The sequence below is a fragment of the Phocoena sinus genome, chromosome 11 (assembly GCF_008692025.1).
Source record: "Phocoena sinus isolate mPhoSin1 chromosome 11, mPhoSin1.pri, whole genome shotgun sequence".
Classification (NCBI taxonomy): Eukaryota; Metazoa; Chordata; class Mammalia; order Artiodactyla; family Phocoenidae; genus Phocoena; species Phocoena sinus.
Window position 1 is genome coordinate 48,238,588 of NC_045773.1, and position 13,659 is coordinate 48,252,246.

Here is a 13,659-nt window from a genome sequence, read left to right on the forward strand (position 1 = left end):
TGGAGCACAAAACACAGCATAGAGTTACTGGCACTTGAGGCAAGAGGCTGGCTTTTTGTACCTTAAATCAGCAGTCATTGGAGAGGGCTGCCCAGGATGGGTGTAACCTCTCAGGCAAGGCGACTTCCACGAGGCAAGGGCCCGTCTCCAGGTAAGAGGAAGGGCAGCTGTGAGCCTTGGCAGGGGACACTTAATGGCAGCTGGGAACGGGGAACCTGTACCATAAAATGATCTGGGCGTGGCACCAACAGCCTCCACCCAGTCTCATCATTTTTGGATCAAGATCACCTGGAATGGAGTCAGGGAGGAAGGCTCATAAAATCTAGAAGTTCTTTACCTAGTACCTTCCCTCTCATGGCAATTGCAATGAGGTGATTTATGGGCCGCTCATGTTCTACCTAAGCCTGTCACCTTGGCCCTGGGAGGAGGGGCAGTGACCTCTGGGGAGAAAGCCAAAGTGGTCTTTGGTTTTCCACCTACCAAGAGAAGCGGGGCCACTTTCTGATTTGCCTGAGGTTATATCAGGTGGCTGTAAACAAATTTGGGAGAGATGCTAATAAGAGGGCATGTCCAAGAAAAATGTGTTTGGGGGAAGATTTACTTCAGAAAACAAAACAACTGTGCATCTTTGGAATTTGGCTTTTCTTCCAGTAACTAAGTCTGCCCCAGGATGGGTGCGTCTAGCATTTGTGGCAAGAGACCAACGCCACAGTCACACAGAATAAACTGCAAAAATCTTAGCAAAAAAAACAAACCAAAACAAAAAAACCCCAACAGCATGTGGCTCCCTGTTTGCTCTTGATCTGAGAGAAGTGAAGGATCCATTTTCTACATTCTTTTGGTAAATCCTTTTCTTAGGTTGAATGTCCAGTGAGAAGGAAAATGATAGCCATATCATTTTGGCCCTGCTGGAAAGATGCTTACGCATAAAACCTCTGATGGTTGGATCTATTTGGAAGCCAAGGAAAATATTAGCAACTACTATTTTCTTAGGTACACCTGTGAGGTAGATCCTCCCTTCCTGGGTGGCTGGGGAGGGAGCTGTGAGCATGGTCCCAGCCTCTTCTATGGTTGCCATGGTTACCCCTCAGCTCTGTCTTCAAGGCTCCTCTACAGATTCCCCATCCTCTTACCATCCAGATGGAAAATCTTGGTTAGTGTCTGCTCAGCAGGGGAAGGGCTGTCCCTGATACCCAATATTCATTGGGATGGATCTCTGCTGCTCAGGTGTGGTAGGGCCTCACACCAAGGCTGGTCCACCCTTTAGAAAACTACAAATCAGATCCTCCCGGAGACAGGAAGGTATTCCCCAAAGTCGTTCCAACTAGTTAGCAGCGCGTCAGAGTGGGAGCAAGAAACAGGCTATTTAAAGACAGAGGCCACAGGTCTAATGGCTAGAACACTGGACTTGGCCTCAGGAACCTCCCAGCAGGTTTTCTTTCCTACCACTGCTACTGAGCTTTCTTTCTGACCTCAGAAAAGTGACTCAAATCCCTGCCTATCAGCTTCTTGTTCTGCATCTGAAATGCTACGCTATCCATGAGAACCACCAACCATGAAGAAGCTTCGAGCTGGGCTTCTTTCCACCCCGCCTGAGTTACTGTGTAGGACAGTGGAGTCACTGTCTGTGCTCCTCCTGGGGCTGGGCTGGAGCCAGGGCTGCAAAGCAGCACAGCTGCTTGGCCCAGCTCCACCCAGGTCCCTTCTGGGATGATGGAGCGGGCAGAGGCCCGATCCTCTCTGCCTGAGATGTGCCGTGGACACTTCCCTCACCTGCCATTGCTGCTATCCTCAGGAAAACAGGAACAAAGCTCCCAGCCCTGTACCTGGCTCATGGGTTTTCACTACAGCCAAATGCCCTTCAGCAGGTGGGTGATACACAGTGCTGCTCGGGAGAGAAGGGGAAACAGAGTAAGTTGCAGAAACATGCAAGAGGAAATCAAGTTACCACAGTAATGGAGAATGTTAGGGGTTTGGAAATGCGGAAAGAAAGCATTCCCCACAAGTTAGTGGAAAGAAGCCTGGGTGTCAAAAGGTAGCATGACACTTCTGCTGGAAATTCCAGAATGAATGCATCAACTGAGATTCTTTGAGAAAGTGGGTGTAGAAGACGTCGTCCACGCCCTTGCCACCCGCCTCAGACTGTTTCAAATGATCTTGCTGACTTCCAGCTGCCAGTGTCTGAATCTCTGTAGCTGAGGACCTTTCTTCAGAACCAGACCCGGCTGCTGTCTGTCACAGGCTGGAAGGGCACACCCAAACCCAGAGTAGTGCTCAACCAATGACTCTCCATAGCTGGTGTACAAGCACCCCAGCCCCTTCACCCCTCAGAGACAATAATTTTAAGCTGTGTGCTTCCCACCGTTCCCTAGTGTTTCCCTGCAGGATGAAGATCCAGAATCCCCTGCAGCAGCAGGGTATGATGAGCTGATTGGTAGCCTTTCTCTATTCACATCCTTTGTCTTATGACACATAGCTCCTCCCAGCGGTAAGCACAGTTTATTTCCCCATCCCTTGAATCTGGCTGGCCCTGTGACCTTGCTTTGGCTAACAGAATGTGGCAAAAAGTGAAAACAGACCAGTTTTATAACAGGTCTCATGAGGCCTTGTGCACTGTGTTCTAGATTTTGGACCCCCAAACAGAGACACCTAGCCAACGTGAAGTTGGCTGCAGGTCCATGAAGGAGCCCAGGAGACCAGAAGACCCAAACAGATGAGCCACAGAATCTAGAGCTGAATAAATGGTGGGTTTTCTGAGGCATGAAGTTTGGGGTGATTTGTTACATAGCAATAACTAACTGATACACAGGTGTATGGTGCACCCTACTGGCAGGCTTCCCTGTAAACTTCTTTACTCCTCTACCTTTGTTCCCTGCACTCTCAAATTTACTCTCAAATCCTTGTCTCAAGGTATGCTTTGGAGAGGACTCAAACTCAGACGGGGGGGGCCTCTTCCCTTGTGCTTCCAGGGAACTCCCTCATGTTCCCATGATTATAGTGATCACAGTGAATTATAATTACTGTTTTCATGTGTGTTTCCCCTTCTAGACCAAGAGCATCGTGTGCAGTAGTTTGTCCCTATTTGTTTTCACCAAGCCTAGTACATCCATGGCAAGTGCTCCATCGATATTTGCCATATAAATGAATACACCAGCAGCGTATCACTTCTTGTCAGTTGAGTAGAAGTATTCTGGAAAAGTAGTGCACTCTTCAATACCTCTTCCAGTGTGTGAATGGCTCTTTGTTTGCCTTACTCTGTTGGTCACCTTCCCAGGGGGTTACATCTCGCCCTCCGCCTAGGTAACTCCAACAGAAGGACCACCCACACACCCATTCATCCTTGATGTGGTCATGAAATGTGGGGGAGACACCTACTGCCTCCCTAGGGAACCCCCATCAGAGCAAGGGAGAGAGGAGAGCGAGGATGAGGAATCCTACTCTCATTGAAAAGGTTCTATTCATTGGAGCATTTCACCTTTCTTTTAAGAACATACCTTTGAAAAAAACCATTCCTATTTCCAGAGATTCCAGAAACAGCCACTACAAAAGCCAGCTGCTCCCGATCAACTCTGCACTTTTTTGTCCCAGATTTTAGAAAGACAGTGGAGGAAAAAAAATAAATAATGAATCACATGGCTAATATTCTGGTAAGGGCAAAAGTTTTCCAAGATTCTGATCAGCTCCCACTCATCTTCCTTCATAAAATAATAATAACAATAGTGATGATATTACATTTGAGGAAACTGCTGACATACCAGCCACAAGCTCACGGTCAAATCTGAGGCCCTCCAAGGAGAAAAAAGTCCAGCCTACATGTATTAAGAATATCCTGACTCGATGCTTGGACCACCATTTTGGCCCAGCAGGACTGGTGTCTGTGGTCTCCAGTGAGAAAAGCTTTTGAACAGCACCTCACATGTCAGACAGCACAGGGGAAGCATGACTGGGGATGGATGGGAGGCATCTTTGAGGATGGATTTTTTCTACTCATCCACCTCCTTTCTGAATTGGGGCTTTTCACACAGAGGAGGACTTTTCCCCCAGATCCCCAGCCTTGGTCCTTCTGGTCCAGAGCCAGCCTCAGCAACTGAAGCCAGTGTACCGGAAGAGAGCAGGATGCAGAATTGGACACTCCCAGCTTTAATCCCCACCCCCAGCCCCGACCACCATGAGCCCTTGAGCAAGTCACCTGTCTCCCTAAGCCTCTGCGTCCTCCACACTATAAAGAGTGTAATAATACTTACTTCTTAGTGTCACTGACCAGGTTAAATGAAATAATAATGCTAGCTCTCATCTACTGAGTGCTTACTATAAGCCAAGCTTTTGGAAGCACTTAAATATGTTTTAATTCGTTACGTACTCAAAACAACTTTAATAACGTGTTGCTATTATTTCTCCCATTTTACAGAAGAGGAAACAGAGGCACAGAGGTGTGAAGCAACTTGCCCGAGGCTGTGCAGTTGTGCAGACACTACAGTGGACTCTAGCACCTATAGTCCTAGTATAGGGTACCTAGTACATGATGGGAACTCAATAAACAGGGTTCTCTTCCCCTTCATAAAAGAAGACAACTTTACTTCTACCCTATGCTATGCAGTTGATGATTTTGGTCACTGTACCATTTTTAGGAAGGTGAACAATTTGTTTCAAACTCTAAATGGCGCTCTGGGTATAGTGATCCTCCTCTTGAAGGCTGGTTTTTCATGGATGGAGCCACCCATCTCCCAGCCAAGTGTTTTAGGAAATGCACTTGGTCCCCCACCCACACCACAAAAATAGCCTTACTAAGGCTACAACCAGAAGACCATTATATGTGGCCACTAGATGGTTCTTCCAACTTCATATATATTCTTACTGTGCCTTTTTACCTCCCTTAAGAGTTCTTTCACTATTGGAGTTGGCTAGCCAGAAGGCACTGAAATTTCCACTGGTCTCCTATAGGATGCATCAAGGAAAAAATTTTTTTAACTTAACTGCCATAATGTTTATTTCTCTTTTCTTTATCTTAATCACATGTGATATATTCTTAGGTACTGTGAGTAGCCAGACAGATGAAACAAAACATAGTCGCATCATTTTACAAATGGAATTTTCAGTCCTGTTTAAAGAAACTAAACAGCTTCATTCCTATTCCTGGACATTTTGGAAATGGTGTGTTTTGGAACGAGGCTCAAGACCATTGAAGACTGTAGACTTTTAATTGCAGAGTTGGTTGTTTTAAGAGACAACAGGCCTGCCAGAATTCATGCTCTCTGGAGAGAAAAATAAAAACATCTGTGAGTCCCAGTCACAGACAGCATTTCCTGGCTTGATCCCTGGCCACTTGAGGCGACCCAATCACTCCCAGGTATCTTTCCCTCTGTTTTCTCAAGACAAAGAATCCTCAGCCTATGGGTACTCTGGCTGCTTCCCACCACAACACCTTGTACTGTGCTGTCTACCCTGTTGTCGGAGGGACTTTTCTCTGTTACCCCTTGGCTTCAACCTTATAGTACAGTGGATGACAGCCAACGGGAGAGCTAGGCTCTAAAGACAGCACGAAAAGCAAAAATTCCGTCCAAATTGTCCTTTTGAAGCCCTTGGGGAGGCACCACGGTGGAGATCAACACAATATCTCTCATAAGCCCAACCCTACCCAAGGTGCTCCTGCACTGAGACCAAGGGCGGCCACTCCATGGACCTGAGCCAGGGATGCAGGAACTGAGATGCTAGAGAGAGTAACTGACTCAAAACTCAAGCTGGACCGTACTTTCAGTCAGTGGAATACAGAACCCAATGACCCACACCATCTAAATCTCAATCCCCACCCCCACTCCTCTCTCCCTACCCCTTCAGTGTGCCTACCTGCATTTTTATTAGGTAAAATCCATTCATGCTACAATCCTGCTATACTTCCACTGGCTTCAGGATGAAACCCAAACTCATAGGTGTGTCACAATATAGTGTTTCTCTCTCTCTCTCTCTCTCTCTCTTTCTCATCTCTTACTGTGTTCTCCTGGCCTGTGTTCAGTATTTTGGCCATAAGCATCTTTGCCACAAGCATTTTTGCAGCAAATATTTTTGCCACATAACTAATTGACCATAAGGCAATTTTGCCATAAAAGATAAAAGAACTGGTTGATTTATATTACATAAATCTAGGCACTCATAACACTCTACACGGTGACAAGGAGACAGGCAGTCTTAAAGCACTGGATGATAACAGCTACATGTGTCGACTTGATTGTAAACATGGTGATAAAACTTACTGGAAGTATGAAATAAGAGAGGGTAAAGCCAGATTGCATACTCTACTAGAAAATAATAACATAGCAGTTTGCAAATCCTTCAGATGTTTTAAGGTGGAGAGTTGAACACACATTTCCCATGAACTTTGGAACATCTATCAATGAACGTGTGACAAGATGCCAGGAACACACAACAGTGTAGAGGCTTTCACAACACAAAGCTCAGTTACAAATGTGCATCTCAGTATTTGGAAACTGATCCCTCTCTTAATGGAGGAAGAAATCTTAGCAAAAAAGAAAAAGTGTGATGCTGAACGGGAAAACAAATCACATTTTAAATGTATTCAAATATTTTGCATTTTGCAATAAAGTCTTTTAATCTTCGTTATTCATTTTTTTTTTTAATTTTTTATTTTTTTTAAATTTTATTTATTTATGGCTGTGTTGGGTCTTCGTTTCTGTGCGAGAGCTTTCTCTAGTTGTGGCAAGTGCGGGCCACTCTTCATCACGGTGCACGGGCCTCTCACTATCGCGGCCTCTCCTGTTGCGGAGCACAGGCTCCAGACGTGCAGGCTCAGTAATTGTGGCTCACGGGCCTAGTCGCTCCGCGGCATGTGGGATCTTCCCAGACCAGGGCTCGAACCCATGTCCCCTGCATTGGCAGGCAGACTCTCAACCACTGCGCCACCAGGGAAGCCCCCGTTATTCATTTTTCATGTTCCATTATGTCCTGTTTAATGATGCTCTTTTATTTTTTATCTTTTACAGGAGAATTGCCTTATAGCCAATTAGTCACATGGTGAAAATGCCTGCAGCAAAAAGTCTTGTGGCAAAGATGTTTACAGCAGAGAAGCTCATGGCAAAAATACCTCCTGACCGACTCCTTCACTCCAGATGCCTGCAGATCTGCATGGGAATCCTGCCCTCCACGCCTCTGTGCCTCTGCTCACATTTTCCCTCTGCCCCGAATGTCTGGACGCATTGCCTTTAATTCCTCCTCTTGGAAGCTGTTCCAGGGCCCCATGATGACCCATCTACCTACCTCTCTTCCAGCACTGACCAGGCACTGACAGCACCCAGCTGTCCTCTCCCACCACATTGGGCATCCTGGGAGAGCGGGGGCCCATATTTCTTCCCTGACTTGAACAATAAAGAAATGTACATCCCATCCCTGGCAGTAAGGAATCAAGAAAGTTACACAATAACCAGAACAGCTTACTCCTGGTTCAAGCTACCAAGCCTTCCTTTGACAACCAAATTCAGATCTTGGCTTCCAGGAGCAGTTTACTGACTGTGCCTTCCCTCTCTGTGTGCCTGGCTCTGTGCAAAGATCTGGGGAAATTCAAAGTAATGTAAACCCTGGGCTTGGTTTTGTATCTCTACTTAGCCAATTACCAGTTAATGTTTCTCTGATGGCTCCCTTGGGGACATTTATGGGCCCAAGAGTATAATGAAGGTTTGTTTAATGGCGGATTCAGCCAAAAGGCTATTTTGAGAGACCAAGGGGCCTCCTGGGAAATAACTCATCCTAGGGAGATGCTCAGAGCTTTGGTCCAAGGACGTTACTTCGGAGATTTGGAAAATCTCCTCCAACAGTCTCTAGGTCTCATGTCTTAGTTGCAGGAAGATGGAATTGCAAGAAAGGCTGAAATAGTCCTGAAAATTATAAGGCACCAGGAAAGCGACACAGAGACCCTGTTCTTTATGTGGTATAATAGATTGCATTATGGTTCCAATTTTCACCCCTCCCTAAATTTGCCTCCTTTGCTGTATGACTGCAGTTCTCCTCGCTAAAAGGGCACAGAACAATAGTTCCCAGTCCCTTGACTTTGAGACTGGTTATATGACTTGCTGTGACCAGTGGAATAAAGCTGAAGTAAGAATGCACCAGCTCTGAACCTAGGCCTTGAGAGTTATCGCATGTTTCTGCTTGCCCTCTTGCACCGGTGCCATGCTATGAGAAGAATACACCTAGGCTAGGACACTGGTTCCAGCAGGACTGTGAAAGACACATGAAGCAGAGGTGAACTGGGTCACCTGAGCCTAGTTGAGAACCACCTACCCTCTGTTGAACCCCAGATGCATAAGCAAGTCAACCAAGACCCAGCTGAATCCAGCCTGGGCCAGCCAACTCTCAGCTGACCTGCAGTTCCCGGAGAATAAACAATTGCTGGTTTAAGCCATTGAGTTTTGGCTAGTTTGTTATACAGTATTTTCTTGTGGTTCTAGCTAGCTGATACATACCGGAGTCTGGGCCCTGGCCACCACACCAGTTGTTCCCATATTATTGATTACTGGGCCCAGAGAACAGACCTGACTCTGACCAACAGTCCTGAAAAGCCAGGGTAAGGCAGTGGAGGCAGCTTTAGGGAAAAGATGCCTTACTGACCATGAGCCTTGGGTTTTATATTTTAACATATGAAGAGCACAATGCAATACAGATGGATTTGACTGTCCACTAATGGGCAGCAAGAACATTAGGACTCTTCTAATATTTAACCTTAGAGCAAGTGAACATTTTCCCAACACATGAAGTTTTCTACAATCCAAAATAAGTTTCCACCATTTACAGTCTGCCTCAAGATAAAACAAATCCACATATTTTTGTTTCATGTTACTTTTCCCCTAAAACACTTTTTGGAAGACCTTTCTAAAACTAAAAGTCATGATCTGATAACTTATGAACCTTCTTTAGAATTGGTTTCTCTCATAATCCCAGGAGGACCTTCTGACTAATGTTAAAACAATTCCAATACCCACTTATCAGTTTGAAATACTTTTCTAAGCTTGGCACAACATGTGCTACTTTAATCTACTACACTAAGTCCTAAGTTAAAGTAATGCTAATTAATATTTAAGAGGTTTGGAAGAGTATCTGTGTGTATGCGGAGGGGCGGATGGGGGGCGGTTACGTCAACTTTCCCCCGATAAATGTAAACAAAAGAAAAAGAATCTTATGGGATATGGGGATATACGTATACACATAGCTGATTCACTTTGTTATAGGGCAGAAATTAACACACCATTGTAAAGCAATTATACTCCAATAAAGATATTAAAAAAAAAAGAATTCTTACTATTACTTTCCTTTGATGAATAACAGGTTATTTATCAAAAGAAGTAAAGACGTCCTAGTGTAGTTACTGGTCCGTGATGGGATATTTCTTTCATTCCACCCAAACTTAACTCTCACAGTTAAGACACACAATATGGCATTTTAGAGGATACCTATCAACACTGATGACTGTTTTTGAGAAATGGTAATAAATAGCATGGAGGCTAAAACAATCTCTCAGAAGGAATTGTCTCAAAAGGAACCCATTCCCTGAAACATGGTTAAATGACTCAGGACCAGCACCTTCAAAAAGTCTGAAATAAAAAGTTGGCAGAGAGAAAACAGAAGGCCTTTACGGAAGGTTCACCTTTAGCTGAGGGTTCACGTTCTGTAGGAGGAAGCCCTGCTCCAGGAGACTGGCTGTCTGTCCCCTGGATCAGGACAGCCGCCCCTCTCCTCCACCTGCTCCTGCCACAGAACCATTACTTGTTGTTAAAGCACAACACTTTAATTGTGGGGAAAAAAATAAAAAGAACCTTTATAGTAGTTCCCGTATTCCTTTATATAATAATAAACTGAATCATAGGGGTTGTTCCAAACAGTTAAATATTGGCAATTTCACATGGCTCAACTTAATACAATGAGTAAACCTAAAATACACCCCTCAGGACTTCCCTGGTGGCTCAATGGTTAAGAATCCTCCTGCCAATGCAGGGGACACGGGTTTGAGCCCTGGTCCAGGAAGATCCCACGTGACACGGAGCAACTAAGCCCGTGAGCCACAACTACTGAGCCTGCGCCCTAGAGCCCGTGAGCCACAGCTACTGAGCCCATGTGCCACAACTACTGAAGCCCACGTGCCTAGAGCCCATGCTCCACAACAAGAGAAGCCACCGCAATGAGAAGCCCATGCACCACAAGGAAGAGTAGCCCCCGCTCGCCGCAACTAGAGAAAGCCCGCACGCAGCAACGAAGACCCAATGCAGCCGAAAATAAAATAAAATAAATAAATTTTAAAAAACATTACATTAAAAATAAAATACACCCCCCAACACATACACATCACCAATATTCAGGGAAATTAGAAATACAAAACTCTAATTGTGAGATATGTGAGACTACAAACAAAACAAAAACCAAACTATCCCCCCAAATAATACCTGTTGTTAAAATTACAGTATAATATACACTTTCTTAAACTGCAAGTTTTCATTTTAAACCCACCTCTATTTACCCGCTTCGGTGGGGAAATCTGCACATGCAGACTTTGGGCCTGAAGTCAGGACAAACAGCTTCCCAGAACAAAGTCAAGAAGGGGGCACTGACTCACCTGGAGAGTAACAGGTGACCCTGAAGCTGCAGGTCGGCGGCACAGTCCTCAGATCGGCAATTCCTTTCAAACACGGTCTGTGAGGGAGACACAAGAGGAAAAGCAAAACAGGGTTAGTGGCAAACGAGTAAATAACAGCTAACCACTTCCTTCCACTGCTAACCACTTCCTTCCAAATCAGTGGGAATTCTTCCCGTGTGCTTGAGGCACAGCGAGGCCAAACAATACCAGAGGCCAAACAATACCAAAAAGTCGGAGTTTGGAGCAGACAAAGGTTTACTAAAGGGCCCTGCAAGGTGTCAGCGTCTCATGCCTTAAAAACCCTAAACTCCCTGAAAGCTTTCAGCAAAGCCCTTTTACAGGAAAGGTGAGGGAGGGGCGGGGTTCATTGTTGGAATCTTCTTGGTGTCAGATCCTTTGTTCCTGAGGTCGGGTCACATATTCCTGTAAACGTCCACCAAACAAATGTTAGTCTCTGTTATGACAAGAAGGGGCAAGGTCCCAAGGCTCAACTTTCGCCCTCCAAGGTCCTCGTTAAGAGGTTGGCGGCGCCCTCAGGGCCAGGTCCCCAGGCGCCCAGGACCCAGCCGGCCCTCAGGCTCCTTAGCCCGCCCAACTGGGAGCCAGGTCCCGCCGACTGCGACCCAGGGTGGCTTTCGCCGCCATTAGGTCGCGGAGGTGGGCATGGGGGAGAGGTTCGCCGCTGCCCCAAGGCCGGAGCCCAGTGACAAGGGCTCTGGAGCCCTGCAGGACACAGTCCTCGGCCTGTCCCCGAGCCCCCAGCTCACCCGCCGGTGGAGGCCGAAAGGCCTGGAGGGCCCCGGGCAGAAGGCCGTGACCCATCTGTCTCCACACTCTCCGCCGCGATGACCGCTTCCCTGCTGACCCGGCGGAGTGGGACGTCTAACCGCTGCACCCCAGATCTCGCGCTGAGGGTCTCGCGGTAAAGGCCACGCGGCTGCCCCGCCCCTATTACAATTCGGGTAAGTCCCCCACCCCCATGGAGCCAGGTCCCGCAGGGCGAGGGGTCCTCAGCAGTTAACAAGGAAACCCAAGTCAGGGGTGGCCTTGACCACAGAGGGCACCCCTTGTCTGATTCGTCTCTTAGGCTGCTCAAGTGCTTCTTCAAGTAGTTGTTTCAAGAAAGGTACACGGTAGGTGTTCTTCCCATCTTTGAGATGATCTTTAAATGCTCTCAGATCGGAATGAATAATAACCCATGTGAGTCAAGAACTCTTAGGTTACAGTCTGGTCATTTCCCTCTGCTGTCGTGGCGAGGCAGAAAATCCGTATTTGATATGGGTTCTGCCTGAACGAGGGGTTCATACTATAATTTTTAATTCCAAAGGGGAAAGTCAAAGGCAATTAGGCTCTGAGGCCAAGGGCACCACAGCCAACTGAAGGGATCCTGTCTCGGGAGGGCAGCCAGTAGCTATCAGGATGGAGTGTCCTTTCTCTAACCAAGGCTGGGCCTCCTGGGCCTCCAGGGCCTCCACCCAGTGCTGGGGCCTAAAGCTCACTATGCCACACCCGACATCTTTCCAGGGGGCTTGCAGCGTGTGCCTGAGCTGAGCCTACCTGTGGAGGGCAGCCAGGAATCAGGAGCGGCTCTGGGGAGGAGTTACAGTTTTCTTCTCTCTGTGGTACCCGGCAGGCTTGTCTGTCCTTTCCTCTGGTCTCAATCTCTCTGATGTCTCTAATCCGTGAACAGCAGGCTTCCTGAGTCCACACCGACAGAGACTCTTCACTAGTTAGATGCCTTTGATCACTTTGGTGGGATTTTGGAAAGAAAAGCCTGTGGCCGTTTTTCAGTTGTCATTTATTCACTATTCAACTTCTCTGTCATCAGTACTCATATTTCTGGGTCCCCCTCTAACACATACAGAGAACATAGTTCCAGGTGATTCATCCTACTCCCACAAGACAAGTCCAGGCAGCTTCTCTGAGCATCCATGTGGACGCCAGCAAACATGCTGGCCAACGAACAATCTAGACCCAACCAGGCAGAGTAACTTTGCTTATGGAAATTCATATTCCTGTGTCACATTTCCAAAAGAATAATATGTCCCAGACAACATTCCCTGCCGTGAGCGTGGGGGAAAAACTCATGAAAGTCTTGAGTAAAAAAAGGACATTCCCATGTTCTTTTAGACAACACTGGGGGCAAAGAGAGAGCCAAATTTCCAGGAGATTTTAATAGGGGGCATTTGTGATTTATTTGCCATCTCAGTCAAGGAGAAAACAGGAATAAGTGGATGTGAGGTCTGCATGAATATCTCAGGTGGGAAAAGGCAGCTTTCCGAGGTTAGAAATGAGGAGAAACACCAAAGATGACTTTACCACCAAGCTGATGAAACTTCAGGCTGAAGGGCCTTCACTGACACGCTCCCACCGGGGCCTTGCACCTCACTTTCTATTCATGATGTTACTTGATTTTCCCCAAGAGAAGCTCTCCTCCCAAATCATATAAGCTTTAGGCTTCGCTATACCCAGCTCTGCCCCTGGTGACAGGCTTCTCTTTACAAGTGTTTCTCCCATTTTACAGGCAAGAGACAGTCTGACTTAGCCTTTGGAGGCGGGGTGCGGTGGGGTGGGGAGCAGGTGAGAACTGACAAGGAGGAAGGGACCTACAGCCATTCCGTGGCACATAATCTGAAAAAATGAGGTGCCTGCCCTCCTCAGCTCCATCTCCCTGGCTCTCCTGTGCCAGCCACCCCTCAGCCTGGCCGTATAACTTCCCACCTCAGGGCCTCCCCACATGCTGAGCCCAAATGCCTCCACTGGGTTCACCTGGTATGTGTCCTCTCATCCTTCAATGAGCAAATCAAAACCACATCCAGCCCCTGATAAGCTTGGGCTCTGTCATAAGTTCTTGTAGTTCATGTACTTTTCCTTCTACTGCTCATCTCGATTGTAACTAATTAATTTTATCATTACGTGTTTCCCGTTTGTCTCCCCTGCTAAAATGATGCTCCAGGACTGTACTGGTCTTGTTCACCCCTGTGCCTGCCCTCAGACCCCAGCATGTAGAAGCTGCCACACTGGAG

General features: G+C 46.8%; 1 protein-coding gene across 1 annotated transcript in view; it reads right to left on the reverse strand.

Moving 5' to 3' along the window:
- Window positions 1-13,659, reverse strand: part of ITGA9 (integrin subunit alpha 9) — a 354,686-nt gene that overhangs the window by 149,081 nt on the left and 191,946 nt on the right. The window contains exon 17 of the mRNA XM_032650071.1: window positions 10,613-10,689. Within this exon, the coding sequence (XP_032505962.1) occupies window positions 10,613-10,689 (77 nt within the window). The remainder of the gene's footprint in view (window positions 1-10,612; window positions 10,690-13,659) is intronic.